At 42.5% G+C, this 22355-nt stretch overlaps 1 protein-coding gene across 3 annotated transcripts in view; it reads left to right on the forward strand.

Moving 5' to 3' along the window:
- Positions 1-22355, forward strand: part of FGF12 (fibroblast growth factor 12) — a 573044-nt gene that overhangs the window by 279783 nt on the left and 270906 nt on the right. The window contains exon 1 of one of the 3 annotated variants that reach the window (XM_039221705.1): positions 18647-19481. The exons of the other annotated variants lie outside the window; for them this stretch is intronic. Coding sequence (XP_039077636.1) covers positions 19283-19481 — 199 coding nt within the window. The 5' untranslated portion in view covers positions 18647-19282. Of the gene's footprint in view, positions 1-18646; positions 19482-22355 lie in introns of those variants that run through there. 3 annotated transcript variants of the gene reach the window in all.

Raw genomic sequence — 22355 nt, forward strand, 5'->3', positions numbered from 1 at the left:
TCTCCAATTTTTTTTCTCAATATGATGCTTATTCCTTTTTTCACAAGCACATACTATTGAAGGGCTCATTGAAATGATCTGAAAACTACTATACTCTTATTCATATTTCTCTCCCAGATGAAGGAAATGTCCACCATATTGATTAGAATTAACCTTGGATTGTGTTTCTCTTTCCATCCAGATCACCCAAATTATAGGTTAAAATTCCCATGCTTATTTAAAATATTATTTGTGTTTTTGTGTTTATTGACACCTAGAGACGGTTAGACACTACCACATTTTTATGCAAAAATGTTAACACTTACCCACACCTACTCTTATGACTCTCTACAAATGTTATTAGAAAGTTCAAGGTGATCACACCATAATAAAAATAGCTATGATTTATTCTGAACATACTAAATGACATGAGCCATGCTTTTCTCGCTTATTCTTCAAAATAATATTAGTATTTTTATTCCCATTTCTAAGATGACTACCAGACTAAAAGTAATTAACCTAAGGTTCTATAGCTATTTAAAGAATTTAAATTTAAAATCAGGATTCTGATTATAAGTCAGACTGTCTCCTACTCCTTAGATATTTGCTCCTTTTGAATCCTAATACTTATGTAATTGTCTCTCAAATAAAGCAAAAGATAAAAGTAAATGTGTACACTGTCTTTCCAGCTCTCAATATAGTTACTGGGGTGTTACCAGCTTTCCTTTGTATTACACTTTTTGTCTTCTACAATTCTTAAATAATTTAGGCTGTTAACAAGGAATACTACTCTATATGCCATCCTCTGAAATGGGATCATCTCTGGGGTAAAATGAAATACCGTTGGAGTAGCTACAAAGATCTCTAAATTTGAAGTCTATTATATTTTCAGTTGTCTTAGTCCATTTGTGATGAAGTAACAAAAATACCATAGCTCATAACTGGGTAACTTATAAACAATGAAAATTTACTTCTTACAGTTGGGAGCTGAGAAGTCTAAGTTCAAGGTGCCAGCACATTTGATGTCAGGTGAGAGCCTGGTGTCTAGTTCATAGTGGTGCCTTCTAACTATAACCTCACATGGCAGAGGGAAGGGACTAGGAAGCCCTCTGGGGTGTCTTTTAGAATCAGCACCCAAAGTCAACACCCCCAAACACCACCACATTGGGCATTAGGTTTCATAATATCCATCTGGGGGGGACACAAACTTTCAGACCATATCACCTCTGTAGATTCCTGCCTTATCTTTTATTTTACACTTTTATTTGTTCACTTTAAATGAACAAAGAAGAGATCTATTTTTTTTTTCCTCAGAAGGAGATATTTTCCAAGCAGACTATGGAGGTTCCCGGTCTACCACTTTCTTTTATAGATGAGAGGACTGGGGCCCAGAAAGGGGAAGAAAAGCCCAGGGCCTTAAGGCAGGGTGATGATAGAGGTCATACAAAATCCAGGTCTTACACTGCTAGTCCTGTGCTCTTTTTCATATGTGACTGAGAAAGCCTGTGGATGTTTTTACCTGCTTTTATACTTACCTGGCCACCCAGGACTTTTCAATAACATTTAGGGAGAGTGTGTGTAACACCTTCAAACTTAGTCTCTTAGAGCTTTGTCTCATGTGCTTTTTTATTTTAAGTTCCAGACACACTGCAAGTTTGTACCTTAATGACACCCTCTGGCTCCAATGCCCTGTCTCATGTGCTTTTTATGCTAATTTATATCCATGTAAGAAAGTAGTAAGACACTTCCATCCTCATATAATTTCTACATATTGAATTTGAGTTTAATGCAATTTAATTTTAATGTTATGAATTTAATCTGATCACTATGAACTCTCTTGTACCACATTTATCCCAATTGCTTTTACTAAAAGATGCAATAATATAGAATTTTATTGGTTAAATTGTATCAGGGTCACTTTTAGAGACTTCACAGCTTTCTACTGCTTTCAAGGTGAGGCACAAATTCCATAGCAATACTTTCTGTTCTCCAGCAACATGTCGCCAAACTTTCTTTAGAAACTGATTTCTACAATATGTCTCCACATAGCTGAATCTTTGAACCCAATGAACTACTAACACTCTTCAAATGCTGTTCATTCAGTTATTGTTTTGTTTGATCAGTTTAGTTTATTTTTTAAATTTTTTAAATGTTTATTCATTTTTGAAAGACAGAAACAGAGCACAAGCAGCGGTGGGATGGAGACAGAAGGGGACCCAGAATCTGAAGCGGGCTCCAGGCTCTGAGTATCAGCACAGAGGCCGATGCAGGGCTCAAACTCATGAATGGAAAGATCATGACCTGAGCTGAAGTTGGATGCCCAACCTACTCAGCCACCCGGGCGCCCCTGATCAGTTTAGTTTCGTTAATCATGAGCTTGGCATATGAACTTTAACGATGCACAAGATACATCAAGTCCCTGTGTGAGAGGACTTTACAGCCTAATGTAACTGATGTTAGACACCTTCATGCTTTTCTCTTTTCTCTGTTTGGAAGGTCTTTTTTTGGCCCCTTTTCTGGGAGGCCACATCCCATTTATCCCTGAGTGAGAATTCCATCACTCTCCCTAACAAGACCTTGAATGTCTCTTCCAGTTGGGAAGAGTGAGGTTCATCTTAGCACAGAGCTTGCCTCTCATTGGCATGTGTTTCATTCTGTCAGTTCACAGGATGGCAGATTTATCCACTAGACAGTAAGTTCTCCGAGGGAATAAACAATGTTTTATTTTCTCTGTGTCTCCCATGTGCTAAGCAGTTTGGCTTGTAGTTAAGTGCCCAGTGACTGAGGGACCTAGGGACAGATAAAATGTGTGGTAGACAAAAATAGAGGTGTAGATAGATGTAGAAAAAAACAAAAATAAATACTTTGGTAATGGCCTTGGCCATAGATCACATTTCAGCCCTTCCCTAGAGCTCTCACCTTAGCATTAAGAGTTACATATACAGGAATCCCCCAGGTGTCTCAATTGGTTGAGTATCCAACTTTGGGTCAGGTCATGATCTCATGGTTCGTGGGTTTGAGCCTGGTTCGTGGGTTTGAGCCCCATGTTGGTCTTTGTGCTGACAGCTAGCTCAGAGCCTGGAACCTGCTTAGGATTCTGTGACTACCTCTTACTTTCCACCACTCCCCTACTTGTGCTCTCTCTCTCTCAAAAATAAATAAATAAACATTTAAAAAGTTACATGTACATAAATTTATAATTATATATACACAAAATACACATACGGATATATATATAGACACACACACACACTCACACACACACGCTGGAGGTGACTTGTAATAGAGAACAAAGACAGCCATTTACAGACTCTCCTGATATGTGAGTCAAACTACATATGTTTAGGACATAGGCAAATTCATGTCTTCACCAATTTTTCCCCAAGCTATGGTTGTTTGTAAAGATGACTTGCAGGCTAATGAATGCTCCAACAATGATTTGCAAATTTTGCATTTAATCTAATCGTTGAATCCAAAGAAGCACAGGGGGTGAACTAATTAAGGAAGTTATTTATGTGACTATCAGATGCTACAACATCCAATACATATATTAAAGGCAGTGCCGGCCACGAAATTACCTGGCAGAGAAGACCCTGAGGCAAGGGTACTGTCCCGCCTTTCAGCTCACGTGTATTCTTGGCCGGCTGCACCAGATATTTTGCAAACAGTACTACCTGGTGAAGAAAATTCTCATTAGCATCACAAAGAATTCTGTATTTTAATAATTGTACGATTACAAAGAGTATCATGAGTCTTTTATCCTATGCAATCAACCAGTAAGAGAAATTCCTATGATGCTAAGGAATCCTGTTTTGTTTGAAAAGTAGATGTTGGATGAAGAGGATGAGGGGACATGGGCAGTGAGGTAGATGACAGAGAAAGAAAATCCCGACCTTGCACGCTAGTTGGGGGCATCTGGGGGAAACCATTAGCACTCCTTTATGAAGATTTTATAAGTCTTTTGATCGTGCCCAAGAGGTAAGTTTAAATGGGCGGAGGGTGAGGAAAGGTCCAAAGAAGGAAATAAAGAATTTCAAAGTAAGAGCACAGATGGAGCCTAAATGCCATCGTTAATCATGAATTTAACCGTGGCCCACACCCTCAGCAGCCCGATCGTCTGCATATGTCTATGTAAAACAGACATAGGATACTAATAAATAAATAAATAACTTACTGAGTAGTTGTGAGGATTGAATCGGAAGTATGCTATACATATCCCTTTTTATTGTCTTCTTTTAAAAGAAAGCCTAAAATATGGTCTTCAGGTGAAAAATTAAGTCTTCTACTGGGGAGACCAGGGATCTTAGAATCGGGAAGCCTGCACTGTATTTCACGTTAAGCCTCTGGCAGCTCTGTGACCTAAGCTACGCTACATCTTTCTCAGTCTCCAATTTCAAAATCTTTCAAATGAGGTCATTGGTCTGGATGATTCTTAGGGTCCCTTCCATTCCTGTTCCTATGTTCAGTTATTCTATATAAATCTTTGTAATAAAAGTCTACTATTTTCATTTTCCAAGTGGTCCTAAGGAACAAAAAGGTTAAGCTGTTTGCCAGGGCTCTCTCAATAGGCCTACAGCAGTTATGCATTAAAATGCAAACCCCCGGAATTTAGTGACTTAATACTGCATTAAGTTGCTCTTTTAGATACATACTTATACAGTGGCTTCCTAAGACTGAAGGCTCTGAAAAGAAAATCAGAGGTCGGTATTTTATGGATACTGCCAGTATGATTCTTTTTAAGTCTTACACTGGCTCTGGAAGAATTGGTTAGCAAAGCCATACACAGTTTAATTACACAGATTATGCAACTCCAACAAAGAAGAAAATTAGCGAGACACACATTCAGGCCTGATTCTGCTCCAAAAAGCAGAGTCAGTCTTGCTCACAATTTTCAAGGCAGTGGAAGTGAGATGCTGTGCTATTACAGGGCTCAGCTAGGATTATAAACTGAGGGGGATGTCAGTATTGAGAATTACCTTCTGATTGTAGGACAGCAGTGTGATAGCGGATGGTTGGTGTTCTGCCCACAAAGGCAGCCATCCCACAAATCATGGTAAGGCATTCTGAGCAAGCTCAGACCTCCCGGCATCCTCTGTGGTGAATTTCTGGACTGAGCAATAATGGAAGGAAAGAGAGAGGAAGATTTGCTCCATGGATCAGAGCCCCATGTGAGAGCTAGAAAGGGTCCATAGAACCAATGTGGTCGAGTGGAGAGGACACCCCTTTGGAAGGCAACTGATTTATGTAAACCCTGCTTTCTTCACAAATTAGCTATCAACTTGACTGCTTGAATTTACTCCTCTTTCAATGTTTCCTGTAATCTAGAATAATAATCCTATCTATCATGCTTATCCCACAGGATAATTATGAGGGTTGCATGCTTCAATAACACTTAAATCATAAGATGGGGCATGACTTTGTCTCAAGCAGATCTCTCAATTCATGTATACTGAGCTTATTTAGAAGGGGAAAGCATGGGCCTGCTTCCAACCTTTCCTAGTTGAGAGCATTTTTCATATCTGGCTTTCCCACCCTGCCAAGTACCTTTTTCCTTTACATATGGGACAATAAAGAAGAGCTGCCACAACCAGCACTATCATCAGAAAGTCACCCCTTCCTTCTCCCTCACCACCACCAGCACCACATACCTGGGAGGGGACCAATATGTTAGTAAGAGGGTGTCCAGACTTCTTGTGTTCAAATCCTGGCCATTCTCTTTACTGGCAGTACAACCTTAGCTAGAGTTGCTTAACATTTTTGTTTCTGTTTCCTTGTTGAGAATAGGAATACCTACTTCATGGGGTTGTTATGAAACTAAATAATTGATCCATATAAAATGCTTAGACTTAGCACTAAAAAAAGTATTTGCTGTAATTATCGGAGGTATAGAGAAATGCTTTGTGGTAAAAGATAACCAGTCAGGTTTAGTTCTTCTGGGGACTGAGGGCATCTAGCCATAGTTGAGGGGTGAAGGATAACCAATCACTCTTTTCGTTTCAGTTAACCCCCCTGAAGTTACTTTGGAAGATAAAGGGAGTATCCTCATTTGCTTTGTACAAGTAATATGATGTGGTGAGCATTATAATTAGAGCCACAGAATTTTAGAGAGAGAAGGGACCTCAGGAATCAGCTGGTTAATCTCATTCTAAGAATGGGAAAATAGGTACATAGAGAGGAGAACTAATTTGTCCAAGGTCCCATATTGAGCAAACAGCATGAGAATGAGATTTCAGGTCAGGCTAGGAGTAAGCCTATTAGAACATATTGCTTCTGTTGACTCTCATCACTGTAGAATTCGCTCTTTTTTTTTCTTTCTGAATTATTACAAAGCTGCTTATTAGAAGTCATCTAAAATTTCTAGATCTATATAGACATGGCATACAAGAAGGGGAAAAAAACTACTTCTGAAGTCCGACTGTGATGAGAATAGCTTTATTTTGGTTTGTGCCATTCTCACAAGTAACAGAACGCTTCATCATTTCTCATTTTTCCTCCACTTCCACCCACTGAGAGACAGAGCAACCAAGTTTGCACCCAAACTGGGAGAATTTGGCAGCTTCCGAGAATATCATTGGGCTTGGGGTCATTTATTATCATGACAGTCTTCGCTACAGGTACTAGTATCCTTTTCTTTTCTACAGTAAGTGGTCACGTTGACAATATCTGGTACTTTAGATTATATACTATTTTTCTTGTTGCTTAGAACCCCTGAAATTAAACATCACTCCTGGTTCCAGGATCCTTCCAAAAGTAATCTTCCATTAGAAGAATCAAGACATGAAGATCATCTGTTATTCTTTTTTAAATTTCTCATTTTACAGATGAGTAAACTGATATAAAGAGGGTAAATGACCTTTCCATGGTCACACAATTCTCTTCTCAAAAATGTCAGCTAGCAGGACTCATGCTTATTCCCCAATTTTGAAGATAATACCATGTGTAGAATAAGTTAAAAGTGGCCAAATCAAGTAACAAGATGGTTGCCTTTCAAAATCCCTAACTTCACAAATATGACAACTGTCGATCCACCATCTACTGTCTCTCCCCATCTTCCTTCTTGTGTTTTGGAATGTTGAGTTGAGAAATCATTTTGTAGGAATTTTTCTCAGTTTATACTAAGTTTTCTCAAATTGGTTTTGAGTTTTCCAGAGTTGTGATTCTCCTTTTTCTTTCTAAAAAATGAAATCAAAGATACTATATTAAAATCTGTGAATGTGTACATAGATTTAAATATGTCCTTCTTTCTACCATAAATTGCATCTCCAGATTTCTCTACGATTACTGATAGTAGAAATGGTAGGTCTTGTAGCAGACAATGGCAACCGGAGGCCAGTGTAACTATTTGCTTCCCACATTCTTCATTATGACCCTAACAGTTTACCTACAAAAGACTTTCTGTGCAGGGAACCTTACTAGAGTCCCTAATACTATTCTTTGCCTTCCTGATCATTTCCCTTTAGTTCTCTGTTCACCTTTAAGCTATTAGCTTTGGGTTCCTTTAAAGTCTCTTACCTCAAATGGGATCTTTCCTACGCAGGAATGGAGAAGGACCCACAACCATCCTCTACAGAATCCACTATCATTTTTAATAACACCCTAGGGGCTTTGACATTAACCTTTCCTGGGAAGCTTTCCTCACTTACATTTTAATAGGCTCATGTTTTCTTTTTCTCACTCTAGAACAATATAGTTCATTGGAACATGCTCATTTAACCTTGCAACTGTTCATTAAGAAGAACTCTTAATGACCACCCCCCTTCATCCACTATGCCATATTAATAAACCATAAAAAAGAAATGCTAGCCCTGTGCTTTCTTCATACAGTTATCTTGATATACTTTCCCGGGCTCCTTGAATCTTGCATCTTGCTCCATTCTACCATCATTTTTTTTTTTTAATTAACAATCGTGTTACCATTTATTCATCCTTACCTTTTTACTTCCTTAAAAGAAAGGCTTGCCAAGTTTTGCCTTGGATGCAGCCTATAGTGATTTTGGTTCATTGTCTACCCCAGCAATGCTGACTGTAACTATTTTATATCATGTACATCTCAGCTCTTGAGCTCTCCTCCTGAGGTATTGCTCTTGACTTGAATGTCTCTCATGACGGAAAGCTCACTTCCCCATTTTGTGAAGCCGTCTGTTTCAGGGCTGGTCTGCACTTTCTTATAAATAACTGCTTAACTGAATCCAAGTTTGCCTCTGGATACACAGGATACCTGTTTCTTTTTTTCCAAGAAGAACTCTTTTAGACACTTGAAGATAGGCATCATTTTCCTAATTTTTTCTTTCCCAGGCTCTCGTTATTAAGCTAGAGCTTCAAATGAGGCCATGATCATCAGTAAACAAATAGTCTGGATACCTCTGACTTAGATTCTGAGTGGCCTTAATTCATGGGTTATCTTAACTTTTTTTTAACACTTCAGGGGTATAAATGGTTTCTTTATTAATTCAGAGTGTGGATTCATCGTCTAAAACCATCAGGAAGAAAACCTTGGATTTGGAGTCAGCTAAACTGGATTTCAATTCTTGACTGGACCCATACTTCAGACAATTAATTAACATTGCTGGCCTTCAGTATTCTCATTGTACATGTGGATAATAATGTTGACCTCACAGGATTATGATGAGGATTAAGTAATATAACCTGTATAGAGCCCAGCACTCTGCCTGGTGCATTACAGGTGCCTGAAAACTTTTAGTTTCCCTTCTCTTTCCTATGTTGTTCTTCCTTTCCTTCAAACACTTTTAACCTATACCTTGATCATAGTTTTCAGCTGATGTTTTTGGAGGGTTCAGACTAAAAGCCATAAGATTTTCCTGAAATTAAGAAGGACTCTGTAAGGAAAACCTAATGACTGCTTGACTAAATGAAAAAGGGTTCATATAAGACTTTACTGAAGGCCAGTGTATAATAGAGGAAATCACAACATGGAGAGTAATTTGCAACGAACAATAAGATACCTTGATATGATTTGCTCTCTGGAATCCACAGCTCCAGACCAATATTTAGGACACGCTATGAGATTGTATTCCTGTATAGTTTCTGGCCTGATTCTATTTGGTAGATATCTCTTCCTTTGACAGAACAACATTAAGCCTGGATGGATTTCTCAAAATCCAGAGGCAGGAAAGAGAGGCATACCTTCTTCCTGGAGCTTTAAATGCAACTTCTTAGGCCCAGCTGTTTCTTTTTGTTTTGTTTTGTTTGTTTAATCTGCTGCCTGAAAGTATGACTTTCTACTCACTTTGGAGAATAACCCTTCCCTTCAGGAGAATGGTGTGGTTTTCCCCTAGGATTTTATCAAGATAATATCATCAGAAAAACAGTAGTTCAATGTCTGTGCTAGATGTACAAAGGGGATAAGGGAAACATACTTCCATATTAAGACCATGTGTTTTCTACTATAGTTTTCAGATATTTGTTTCTTTTTTTATTATTATAGTTACTACTTAAATCATGCTGTCTGAGATCAAGGTGATATCACTACTAATAAAAGTATCCCTAACGTTTTCTTTAAGGTAAAATTTGAGACTATCCTTATTTATCCTGAACATTTATTATTTTCAAGTTAAAATTAAATCAGCATGCAATTCAGAGTATCTACTCTAGTCAAAGTACTAGATCCTTACAAGAACAGAAAATGTAAATGATGATTCCCTTTGCAAAATTCTATTCCTATTCTTTTAAACGTTTATTTATTTTGAGAGGGAGAGAGAGAGATACAGAGAGAGGAAGGGAGAGAGAGAGCAGGTGCACAGGCATGCATGAGTGCAGTGAGGGGCAGAGAGAGAGGGAGAGAGAGAATCCCAAGCTGGCTCTGCACTGACAGCACAGAGCCTGATGCAGGGCAGAATAGCATAAACCTGTGAGATCATCACCTGAGCCAAGATCATGACCTGAACTGAGATCAAGAGTCAGATGCTACCCAGGTGCACCCCAAATTCTATTTCTAATCTATATAGATCATACTTGGAATATTTTTTAATAATGAAATCCAGTTATTTTATCATGAAGTCAGCATTCTTTCCATGACCTTTGTCCTCAGTATATGTTAAATGTTAAAATGTTTCTCTTTTAAAGGCCAGCTTGGCTATTTCCTTGTCTTGTCCCTTTTCAGAGATGAGAGAAAGAAACTGTCAAAATGAGGAGAAAGGAATGGATCTCTTTTCCTTTATTGTGTTCTTAGCATATTCAACCAACCAGAGACCACGTTCTAGCTTACTTTTAAAGAAGTCTCTTTTCTTAGAGTTTCCAGCTGATTGTAATATTTGTACATTATCTAGAATAGGCTAATGACCTCATGAGATCTCTTCTATCTAACACTAGAAGTTTGAATACCAGTGTCCTGTCCAAAACATTACAAAAATATTATTGCTTCTTCTTGTTTTAAATACTGTTTAAAAAATCCTTAGACAATAATCTTATCCTTTTCTAGGTAGCTGAATACTGAAATGTGTATTTACCTCTGTCTATCATCTATCTATCTATCTATCTATCTATCTATCTATCTATCTATCTATCCATCCATCCATCCATCCACCCATCCATCCATCCATCCATCCATCCTGGCTTAGATTTCATAAACACACAATCATGTATACCAGTGTCCCCTTGATTTTATGTTGCATATGCTGGATTAGTGTGCAACATTAGGCACAGGGGATAGTTTTATGTGAAAAACATTTTTAAGTGGATGACTTAGAAGTTTACTAAATTCTTTCATTTACTACTCTGGAATTCTTGAACACTTTCTTATTTGCCTTCCCAGTATTCTGAAAGGAAGCTTGCTAGATATTTTTTACTTTTTTTGAGCAATTTTGCTTATCCTAAAATGTGAACATCGAGAATTTTGATGAAAGATGCTATATTTCATCCATCCTTCCATCTACCCATTGATTCACCCATGAATCATTCATCCATTCATTCATTTACTCATTCATATTTTTCTTTGTTTTAAAACTTAGTGCTATTTTTTCAAAATATCATTTTAATTAATCTAGGTCCTGTATAGTAGTCATTTTATAGGCAAATAAACTTAGGTTTAGGCAGACTAAGTAGCTTCATGCAAGGACAAATTATTTACTCTAAATTACATACTCTTTCTACTTTACATTTTATTTTTAGAGAATTCTAAAAACTTAGGACAGGAAATGACCTTACTGGTCACCTTGTCCAAAGTCTCATTTGATCTCCTGACAGTTTTCCCTAGCCACTTTATATATTTCAGCTATTTCCAATAAAGTCATACTCAGTATCAAACACCCATGAGCACAGAACCAGTGGAATGTTTCACTAATCATTATTTTCACAGCGCCCAGTGCTAAGTGCATACGCTGGACAAAAATATGAATTTGTTACAATTTTAATAATGCAGTTTGAATGTCAATCATATGCTGGGTGCTATAAGAGACTGCTATTTCAACAAGATCCATTCCTTGAAAATTTGGGATCTAAAATTAGAAATGAGAGCAACTAGGAATGGCCCATGAAGAACGCAGCTCAGTAAAGATGGCTGGCTGGCAGCATGGATATTAGGATTGTCAAGCCATTTTAAAGTCATTTTGATCATATTCTGAGAGTTTAAAAATTGACTACTTAATTTATCTGATGTCTATGGTCTCTTTTTTCTTGTTATATTCCTTCTCTTCTGTGAGTGAGTGTGTGTGTGTGTGTGTGTGTGTGTGTGTGTGTGTGTTAAAGAGACACGGGGGGAGAGAGAAGGAGGGAGAGAGAGAGAAAGAGAGAGAGAGAGAATGAGAGAAAGAGAACAGAACTAAAACTATAGACCTAAATATAGGGGATAGGGGTTGCACAGGGCAGGAATCTAGGTAAGGTACCATGTTCCCTCTTAGGCTATCAGATTTTAATAGATGGACTGAACTTAGGCAGATAGCTGTAAAGGGTATTGATAAAGAAAAACGATCAACTTGGACATGTGGAAGCTACCCCTGAGTTAACTGAGTTTGTTTCTTGGGACAAGAATAAATGTTTAATTTTTTACTTAAAATGGATAGGGGGATGATTAATTACTTCATTGATGAATTTATTCCAGAATTTATTGACCATCTGCTATATACTAAATACTCTTTTAGGCAATGGAGATAAGAAAGTAAACCAAACAATCTCCTTATCCTTATGGGCTTTGTATTCTCATGGGGATCTTCTAGCTACATTTTCTTTCTAGAAGGAAGAGATATCACTGGATCAGTGACAGTGGATATTAGGAAAGGGCTAAAATGGTGATGAGTCAATGGAGGCAGGCTTTCTAACATCCTCAATCCAGCTAGGAAGGAAAATAACCAAGTGCCAACCATGAGGTTCAAGCCAAACTAATGAAAACTTTTTAGGAATAAGACTGGAAGGAATATAAATTTATCTTCTTATAAATTTCTCCAATTCCTATTTTTATTTAGTTTTCCTTCAGTTTCTTATGAAGCTCAACCTGAATTACTGTACAAAGGAGAAAGTCACACTCTCAGACTGAAGGGTATCCTTTCATGCCTAAGGGTGGGAACATCACCCCCTTAGCTCCTGAAGCCAGAGAGAAATACAAGCTGCAGAAAGAGAAGATTTGGGACTCTTGGGTCCCTTCCTCTCCAATGTCGAATGATTTCTTGAAAGTCATTTATAAGATGTGAAACCCTGCTAGTGAGTACTAGAGATTGGTGGTTGAAAGGAGATTTAACATTCCCATTTTTTTTTCTGTGATCTTAGTTAGGACGTGAGAGACATTGAGATCAGAAGGCCTAGATTAAACTCCTAGATCTTCACAAATCTGTTGTGTGACCTTGGGAGATTTCATCACTTATTCAAGTCTTAGTTTGTCTGTAAAATTAGGTTTTTATTATGCCCTTAACTTCCCCTGCAGGTTGTTGGGGGTCTCATTGAGATAATACATGGGAAGATGATTTCTAAGCAGTAAAAGACTATCTAAATGCAAATGATAGTCACATTCTTATTTTGTTAATTTTATTACATGATTATTATAATTATGCATGTTATCTTATTTTTATTGACGTCCAGTGTAACACAGAAGATAAAAGGGAAGCTCTGGAAATACATTTCATGGGTTACATTTGAACTTTACCAAATCTTAGCTGGGTGACCTTGATTAAGCAACGGAGCCTCTTTGTGCCCCAGATTCTTCATTTATAAAATGAGGATAAAGACAGAACCTACCCCATAGAGTTGTTACAAGGATTCAATGTGTTGATAATTGTGGTGTGCTTAGAACTGTGCAGGGTGCTTAGTATTGGCTCACATTAGTTTTATATTTCTTATCAAAACAGACATTCTTCAAAACACTGACAATTTCTCTACTGGGACACTAAGGATACCACTCTTACTTTATGGCATAAAGAAGAGTTAAATCTATTGTCTTTCTTATTTTGAGAAATGACCAAAACCAGACAAACATGTAACATGCAGAGATTTGGCTGAACTCTTGAATAAAGAACCACAAATAAATTTGATGTGTAAAGGGATTCGCACATTATTGGAAAATAATTGTTTATATTGCAACCTATCTTCACCGACAATCTGACAGAGAAAAGCAAAAGGAAATGGAAGTACAGCTACCTCGTGGGATAAAATTCATGGAGCAAAGGTCTTCTTTTGCCCATAAAGCTTGCTGTGTCAGAGCCCAGTGAGCTCATAATCACCAAACTTGGAGTCAGGGGCCTGATCTCAGAGCAGAATGATGTATGAGCAGAGCTACATTCCATTGTGTTCCTAACAGACAAGGACATTGACAATATTCCACTAATGAAAATTTTGTTTGCCATTACAATGTCAAGGTTAATCATTCATTTCAAGTAGATCCAGCCTTTGTTAAATACATTATGTCCAGGAGTGAATGATGATGTGTATGAATCACAAGGTATGTTTTCTTGTTTTGGGAAGTCTGGGTTTTATAGAAGGGACTTGATTTAAATGGATATTTTAATGACAGCATGCTCATTCTAATACTTTGCATTATGATCACATCTTTGAGCCTTGTGGCGGCCCAGTTAAATAGATAATTGCTAGTGTCATAATCCCTGACCAGTTTTGCAGATGTGGTTGAGAGAGATTGAATAACTGGTCGAGTAGCATCCAGCTAATAGGTGATTAAGAGTCAAATAAGATTATGCTCACATGTACTGCAAGCTTGTTGAGGGCAGGGAGAATGTAGAGGCGTACAGAGTTCTCCTTGGTAACCGAAACAGAGCCTTGGATGTACTCTGTGCTCAGTTAAAGGTTTCAAGTGAATGACTATGATGGTCGTAATAGTTTGATGTGGGAGTTAGAAGGCTTTGCTTATTTATAAGAGAAAGGTTTTTTTTAACACTCTGTGTTTTTTCCTTTTAAAACATGGAGATGAGTAAGACTGTCCATGCTTTCTTTGCTTGAGTGGAGGTCAGAAGCATACAGACAACTCCATAACTATTCTTTCAATGTGTATCTGGCAACTTTCTCCAAAGTAATTAAAACTTCTTCCACCTAATGTCTTCAGAATTGTAAAGGAAAATTCTCCACTTGTCCAAAGAAAGATAGCATAAAGTCAAGGCATTGTTATTTCTGAGATATCGCCCTCTAAAAAACCCGATTGTTTCACTGAAATCATCAGTGGGCTGATTAAATCTCATTCCTGCCGCCCAAATACTTCCTTCCATGGAGGAAGGTTTCTGACATTTTGTGGCCCAGGTAGGAAAGTTCTGAATTTCTAGATATCAAAAAACTCACTTAAGTATTGCTTCCAGGCCAAATAGCTGTGTGCATAGGTCCTAGATATATCTTCTCAAAAGCCCCTGGACTGTATCTTTTTCTCATTGAGGAAATGGAGTAAATAAAGTAGACAATGTTCAGCATGACATACAGGGCTAAGCAGCTAAAACACACTCTGACAACAGCTGCAGAAATGCAAGAAGAAAAGTGGGGTCTTTGTTGTTTAATGGACTCGAAAACACCACATTCTTTTAATAGAGATCTAAAGACAGGAATAGTGTCCCTCTCAGAAAGCCCACATGTGTTGTTTTTATTTTGTTCCTTAAATGCCTGGCTTGATGCTGGGATGTCAGGACAGAGAGGAGAACTCCAAACAAGTGTCGTCTGCTTGCACATCTCCTGTCCATCACCCTCTTCTGTCCGGTACCACGACATTGGTTACCTTCTGCGTCAAAGTATCTTCACTTCACATAAACCTACAGGAGGGTAAAAACCCAACACGCTCAATGATTAAAGAACACAAATCCTCATCCCCGGCTTTTGGGTGGGGGTGGGGGGGGCTAATGGAGGACTGCGATTCTAGAGAAAGTGCTAGATTTGGAGGCTTGAGTAGATTTCTTCCTTCTAGTATTACCTACATTGTGTGTGTGTGTGTGAATAAAACTCTCAAACTTTGGCACATGAAAAAGTTGTTAAAAACTCAAATTCCTGGTCTCTACTCAGAGATGTCTGCTTCATGTTCTGAGAAACCATCCGGGATCTGCATTTTTAAAAAGCATCTCAGAAGAATATCATGCATTTTCTTTAAAAAAAAAAAAAATAAACAGTCATCATCTCTTTCACTCATTTGGCATTTTCCAGTTTTCAAAATGCTTACGCATACATATTCAGTTCTGTGAGGTAGATGGGAATGATTATTCCCATTTTGAGGATAAGAAACTCCAGGTTTAGCTATGATTTCCTCAGGGACTCACTACACACCCCTCTCTTGCCCATCTCGCTGTAGTCCTCACCTTAGCTGACCTTTTCCTTTTTGGGTGTTGAACCGCAGAAGGCAAGGAGCCCCCAAACAGCCAGTACTATCTGTGCCTGCCTTCCTCAAGGATGAGACAAATCTTCTGGTAGCCAAGGGAGGAAAATGATTTTATCTGTGAATTGCAAACATTTCCTTAATTGGTGCTACCAACTGATGTTAAGTAATTTCCTTTGTCCTATCCATTTTTTAAAATGTATTGAGTTCACTTTGGGAGATTAGGGGTGTGTGTGTGTGTGTGTGTGTGTGTGTGTGTGTGTGTGTATCTTTTTCCCCTGTCTTGTTCTGTATTGTTAGAACCCCAAGTTCACTGTCCTTATTCAATCTTATTGAGCTGCTATAGGGGATTGTGTTCGCCCATTGACAACTGGGATTCTCGAGGGGGGGCCTTGTCGATTTGATCCTCCTCCTAGCCATCTTCCCCATAAGCCCCGGTCTGCCTGTGTTATTTCCAGAAGCAGCACAGAATATCCATGCCCCCAGATACAGCACGGTTGTTTGACACAGTGCTCAGTCTAAACGGCCTCAGAGGCCTCAACCCTTCTCATGGCCCAAGCAAATTTCTGCGAGGTTTGTGCCCACATCTTGGGATGTGAGTTCTTGGGACCCGTCCTCTGGGTGCCATATCCATTTTTAGTAGCTTCCAGGGCCTGCATGTTCCTCACCCTCTGTTCGGGTGTTTCGAAGATGCACTTGTTTCTGTTGGAAAGCATCCATTTAATCCTCTGGCACGACCCTCAATGCGTAGTGGACAGACTGAAGGGGAAGGGTTAGGGATATTTGAAGATGAGTTGAAGAGAGATTGAAAGTAAAACTAATAGCCACCTCCAGACCTTAGCGGGAATGGAAGGTGGTTACTCCCTTACGTTTCCAAAATCTCTCATGCTGTATTTCATCTTGGTTGACAAGACCTTCTCTGCTGAGTTTTCTGTTAACATCTATCTGTGCTCACAAGCATCCTGGAGACCTGACTGCACTCCAGAGCTGGTTTTTGACTCCCTTTGTCCACAACTGTCTTCTCGCTGTGCTGGGTGCTCACTGGATCCCTCATTTTTTTTTCTTTTTTTTTTTTTTAAGGATGCGAGCTTCTTTGCAGCTTTCTGGATAGAACCAAGAAAACTGGGTTTCAAGGATGCAGAAGCACTTTGTTCCAAAATGAGCTTTAGGTGGGGCCCAACATGAGGGCCCAAAAGGCCATTGTTACTTTATCTCGTGTCCACCGCCTTCCCTCCTAAACAGAGAATTATTCTACGTGCTGCAGTTTATGGAAGAGGGGGTGCACTGCTTTCCCTCAGCCCCTCCTCCCCTAACCCCTTCTTTGTGGACTCAGGGTCCTTTAACCGGTCGGTGGCTGTGTTTTCTCTTGGGGGAGGGATGGGACCGACCAGACCGGAGCTGCAGTTCCTTCACTCTGCCTCTGAGAATTTCTCATCCAAACCTCAATCACGTAGGATTGCGTAGAGACGAGAAAAGGGGAGAGACGGAAGACGGAGAAGGGGGAGAGGGGTGACGGGAGGGAGGGAGGAGAAGCGAGTCTCGGAGCCCAGGGAGGGGAGGAGGACCCGAGCGCGCCGCGCTTCCCGGCGCTCCGAGAGCCCGCCCCCCCCCCCCCCCCCCCCGGCCCCACCGGGGCGTCCGCGAGCCCCCCGGCGGGTGGGCGAGCAGTGCCCGAGGTACTCCAGCGGCCGCCCTTGCGTCGTCCCACCCTCCGTGGCCGTGGCCGTGGCCGTGGCCCCGCCTGGAGTTGTCCTGCGGAGCCAGCGCTCCAGCAGAGCGAACCGGCTGGGCGGCGGCAGCGGCGGCGCCGGGGAGGCGGCGAGGCTCGGCGCGCCCCAAGCCTCAGCCCGCGAATGGGACTCCGCCCCGAGCGCCCCCTCGGGGGCCCGAGGAGGCGGCGGCGCGGCGGCCGGGGGGCGCCCCACTAGCCCGCGGCGCGCGGCAAGTTGGGCGAGTTGGCGGCCGCCCGCACCCGCTCCCTGGCCCCGGCCCCCGAGTCTGCGTCCGGCCCCGGGGGGCGCGCTCGCCCGCCTCCCGCCGTCGCCCCGGGCGGCCTAGGGGCCCCCGCCTGCGCTCCTGGCGCCAGACCGCGGTGGGCAGCTCCGGCCGGGAGCCGCAGCCGCCTGGAGGCGACGTCGCCCGCAGCCAGCCCCCGCCCCGCCCGAGCCGACGCGCGGGGGTTCGCAGCGCGCCGGTCACTTCCTCCCTCGGCCGGGATGGGCTGCGCGGGAGCGTCCGGCGGGTGATCCCCATCCGACCTGCTGCCTGCGAGCTGCGGACTGCCGGGCCGCGCGAGCCTGGGGGGCCCGGGCGCCGCGGCGATGACCTGATCCCGAGCCCGCCAGGGCGCCCCCTCCCTCCCGCCTCCCTCGCTCCCTCGGAGCCTGTGCGGACACCGGCTCGGTGCGGCGGCCCCGGGCGGGCCATGGCGGGGAGCTCCACTTAAGGCGTGTGGGCGCCGAGCTGGAGAGGACACCTTCGGCATCGCTGCCTTTTGAGGGGGCTTATTTAAACTACTGAGTCATTCCAGATTTAGGATTCCCTAAATAATCACCAACTGTGCCCGTCTTGTGCCAGAAAGCGAGCAGAAAGAGCGAGAGCGCCCGCTCTCGGGACCCCGCGCAGCCATCCCGGCGCTCGCCTCCCGCGGGTTCCTCCTCCCCGAGGGGTGCTTGGCCCCCGGGGATCTCCCTCCCTCCGTCCCTCCCTCTTTCCCCGTCCCCTCCCGCCCTCCCCCTCCCTCGCCTCCCGCTCTCTTCGCAGCGCTGCTGGCCGGGAGGCGCGCGCGCCGCAGCTGGAAACAGCTGTCCCCGCCCCGCGCCCCTACCCCGACTCGGGCTCCCGGGCTCGCACTTGGCGCTCTCGGAATCCAGAACTCCCGCGGCCGGCGCGATGCATTCCGTAGACCTCACCCCGCCGGGACGGACCTCCTAGCCTCCAGACCTGCGGGCCGCAGGGAGTTAAATTGCTGCCTTCCTCTCCTTCTCTCTGGCGGTTGGTGGCTCGTTTTCTAAAGGAACGTTTTATTCACTTTTTAGTATTTTCTACCGGGGGCACGCTGCCCGCCTCGGTCCAGACTCTGCTTTGTAACCGGGTTTTATATGTATGGATGTGTAGATATACTTTGGACACCTTGCAACGCTTGCGCCTCTCCGACGGGGCCACGGCTTGTTGTTTTGGACATCCTTCCTCCCCTTCCATCTGGTACTCTGAACGCAGTGTCACCAAACTCCCCGCCGCCCCGCGGACGCCGATCGCCTCGGGGTGCAAGTTTGGGGTGCGAGAGTCTAGTGACCTGGAAGGCCTGGGACCGCCCCGCCCCCGCTGCCAGCGGTCGGGGAAGTTTACATCTGGATTTTCACACATTTTGTCGCCACTGCCCAGACTCTGACTAACCTTGTGGGCGTCGGGTTTTCGGTACTGCAGCCTCCTCAAGTATTAGCACTGCCTCCCCGCGCCTGCCCTGTCCCCCAGGCCGCCCGCCGAGGTCCTGCCCTCGCCCGGGGGGAGCGCGATCCCGGGGGCGCAGTGGAGCCCGGGACCTGGGGCCCGCGCTGAGCAGCTATGGCTGCGGCGATAGCCAGCTCCTTGATCCGGCAGAAGCGACAGGCGAGGGAGTCCAACAGCGACCGGGTGTCGGCCTCCAAGCGCCGCTCCAGCCCCAGCAAAGACGGGCGCTCCCTGTGCGAAAGGCACGTCCTCGGGGTATTCAGCAAAGTGCGCTTCTGCAGCGGCCGCAAGAGGCCCGTGAGGCGGAGACCAGGTCAGTAGATGCCCAAGCAGTGGGCTCCCCAGAGCTGACACCCCACTCCCCCCTAGGCAGAGCACCTGGGGGCACCCACGGAAGGGAGCCAGGATCCTCCTGTGCCATTCTGGCCTCCCCCCCCCACCGCGCCCCTAATTTCCAGACGTCTCTCTTTCCATCACCGTCTGTCAGTTAATAGCTTCTTGTCCCATATTCTGGAAAACACTTTATATCTTGAAGAATCCACGGGTTGACTAGGAGGAAAGCTACATGTATAGATGTTCCTGGTCCCCCGTCGAATCCCCGAGGGCAGTTACCATCTCATTCATCCATATTCTCTCTCTCTTTCTCTCTCTCATCCATCCATCCGCATATCCAGCGCCGACACTGCCTGCTGAGAACCTAAAGATACATAAACCTTCTTCCCTATGCCTCCCATAACATTTACCATAGTTCTGGACACAGACACTTAGACAGCAGGTGAACTTAAATGTATTCTTTTTCTAACTCTTCCTCCAGCAGCACACGATTTTGCATCCATCAGACATTCCGATCGGTTCTCACCTCCCCACTTTCCCACATACCCTTCCACTTCCTTCTACACAGACCTTTCTCTTATTCTCCTAGCTTCCCAGGGTTCTGCTCATTAACTTTCCTGCCTCATTGCCCCCACCCTTTGCACACTCACACTTTCTTTTGGGACATTAAGGAAATAACATAGTATCTGCAGTCTGGCCCAAGGTAATGTGAAGAAAACTTTAGACTTCTTAGAGATTTTTCTTGTTAAGGCCTTTCTGAAGTTGATTCCCTTTGTCCCTAAACTCAAATGGTTGTTGGTCTTTGATGGATCTTTATAATCAAAGGGAAATTGGAGACCTTGATTTTCAGAGTGCTTACTCCCAGCTTAAACCAGGCCGGCTTGAGAGAATTCATGCCGAATTGCCCAGATCTGTGCTTACACCAGACTTTGTAGATCCTCAGGGTGTGGCCTGCCCTGTCATTTGCAAGCCGCAGATACTCTCCTCTTAGTGTAGACAACTGAAAGGAATTGATTGCATTCTGGAAAGAAAGCTTGCTCTGTGATCAGTTGACTGGTTCAGGGTAGCATCTTTGCAACTCTGAAGGTGATGTTCTCCTGGGTTCCAGAAATGAAGCACGTGGGCTAGGGTCATGGGGGATGAGGAAAACATTTGGAAAGTCTGGACAGCGGGGCTCGGAATTAGTTTAGAAATTCAGGATTAAGTCTTGTGAGGAAGCCATCTCATTTCCATTTCTCCCATAGATTTGCATGGCATGATTCACTCCACGGTGAACTCATTTTCTTATCCTGTGATATTGATTAAATAGTAAATTTCAGGAGTAAACAAAAAGGTTATGATCCCAAGGCGAGAAGTACTAAAATCTGTTGTTTTACATACAGTTAATATAGACTGTTGGTTTCATAAACTGAAGATTTATATGAAAACAGAGTTCTATATTTATAGAGTATATAATTCATATTAGGGGAAAATAAAATCATTTGTATTGTCGTGCAAGGATCATTTGGGGGTCGTCTTCTCTGAGGGCTTATGTGGTCTACAAGGAACTTCAAGGCTCTGAATTCAGTGTGACTCTTACAGTTCCGTCTTTGAAATACATTCTCGTACTCTAGTTGGGATAAATAAATGATGCTTGTGAATAGATTCTACTCAGCCTCGTCAATTCTAAACAAGGCAGTAAATGTGATGGGTGGATGATATTTGTGAATGGATAAGCTAAACTCACCTGATCCTTGTGGAAGTTGATTTGGAGATGAACAACTTGCATGGCTGAATTTTTACGTGGGGAAATTGCTTCCTGTGGCCCTTTCCTTGGCATCTCATTAGAAAATAGAATTTGAGGGAATTGCTGAGTTTATTGTTTTCTTCAGTGTTTATTTAATCTGCTTCTGTTTTTCATTTACTTAGTGCAAATCTTGGCAGAGAGGATCCTGGCTGGTGACTTCCTTTAGCTAAAGTCTCACGGTAATAATCTGGCAGAGAGATGACAGATCCTGTTTAGACATGCCCAGTGCAAGGCCCACATGCATGTGTCTGTACACCATGGACTTCAGTTTAGTCTGCAGCTTAGCTTAGAAGAATGGAGTGTGGGGTGCGGAAAAAGATTTGGAAAGATGATAGCGTGCTATTATCGTTACTAACAAAGCCAAATAATTAGTCTGTTGATTTGCTGTCAGCAACCATGATTCACATAGCATGGGATGAGCCTATTTATAGAGAGATAGCACCTTCCACATCTCAATTCCAGGGAGATTCTTTTACTGGATTGGGAGGAAGTTGCTAAACACCAAGAAAAAAAGCTATTTGAGGGAGTCTGTTTTATAAGCATTTGATGTTACCTTCACTTAATATTTGAGTTATTCTTCAAATCACTTGCCCTTCTAAGTCATATCCTTATGAACTATAAACCGAGTCACAAATGGTAATCAAGAGGTGAAATGGAATATCTTGTCCTGATAAAGAATTCCCACTCTGAACTTCTGTTATTGAGACACAGGTTTCATTGACCAGATGTTCCAAGGGAATGAGGCTGAGACAGTGAAAGTAAGTCCAATCTTGGATGAGAAAGGCCACATTTGTATTTCTGATTTCAGGGCTGACATATTGTGTGTCTCTCACTTTCTTGTCGTAGTTCACCAGATTCTGATATGTATAAGGTTGAAACTTTATAAACACAGCGGGAATACTGAAATTATATGGCAGAGTTTTCAGATTTTAAAATCATGATATTGCCAATTAAAACGAGAAGTAACAGAACAGGACCTCACATCATCCAATTCCAGGGCCATAGTGCACATCAGATGCTTAATAATGCCATCCCGGGAGCACAATGTGATGGCTTGTCCTGGGGTTG

The sequence above is a fragment of the Hyaena hyaena genome, unplaced genomic scaffold (assembly GCF_003009895.1).
Source record: "Hyaena hyaena isolate Hyena2069 unplaced genomic scaffold, ASM300989v1 scaffold_999, whole genome shotgun sequence".
In the NCBI taxonomy this organism is placed as follows: Eukaryota; Metazoa; Chordata; class Mammalia; order Carnivora; family Hyaenidae; genus Hyaena; species Hyaena hyaena.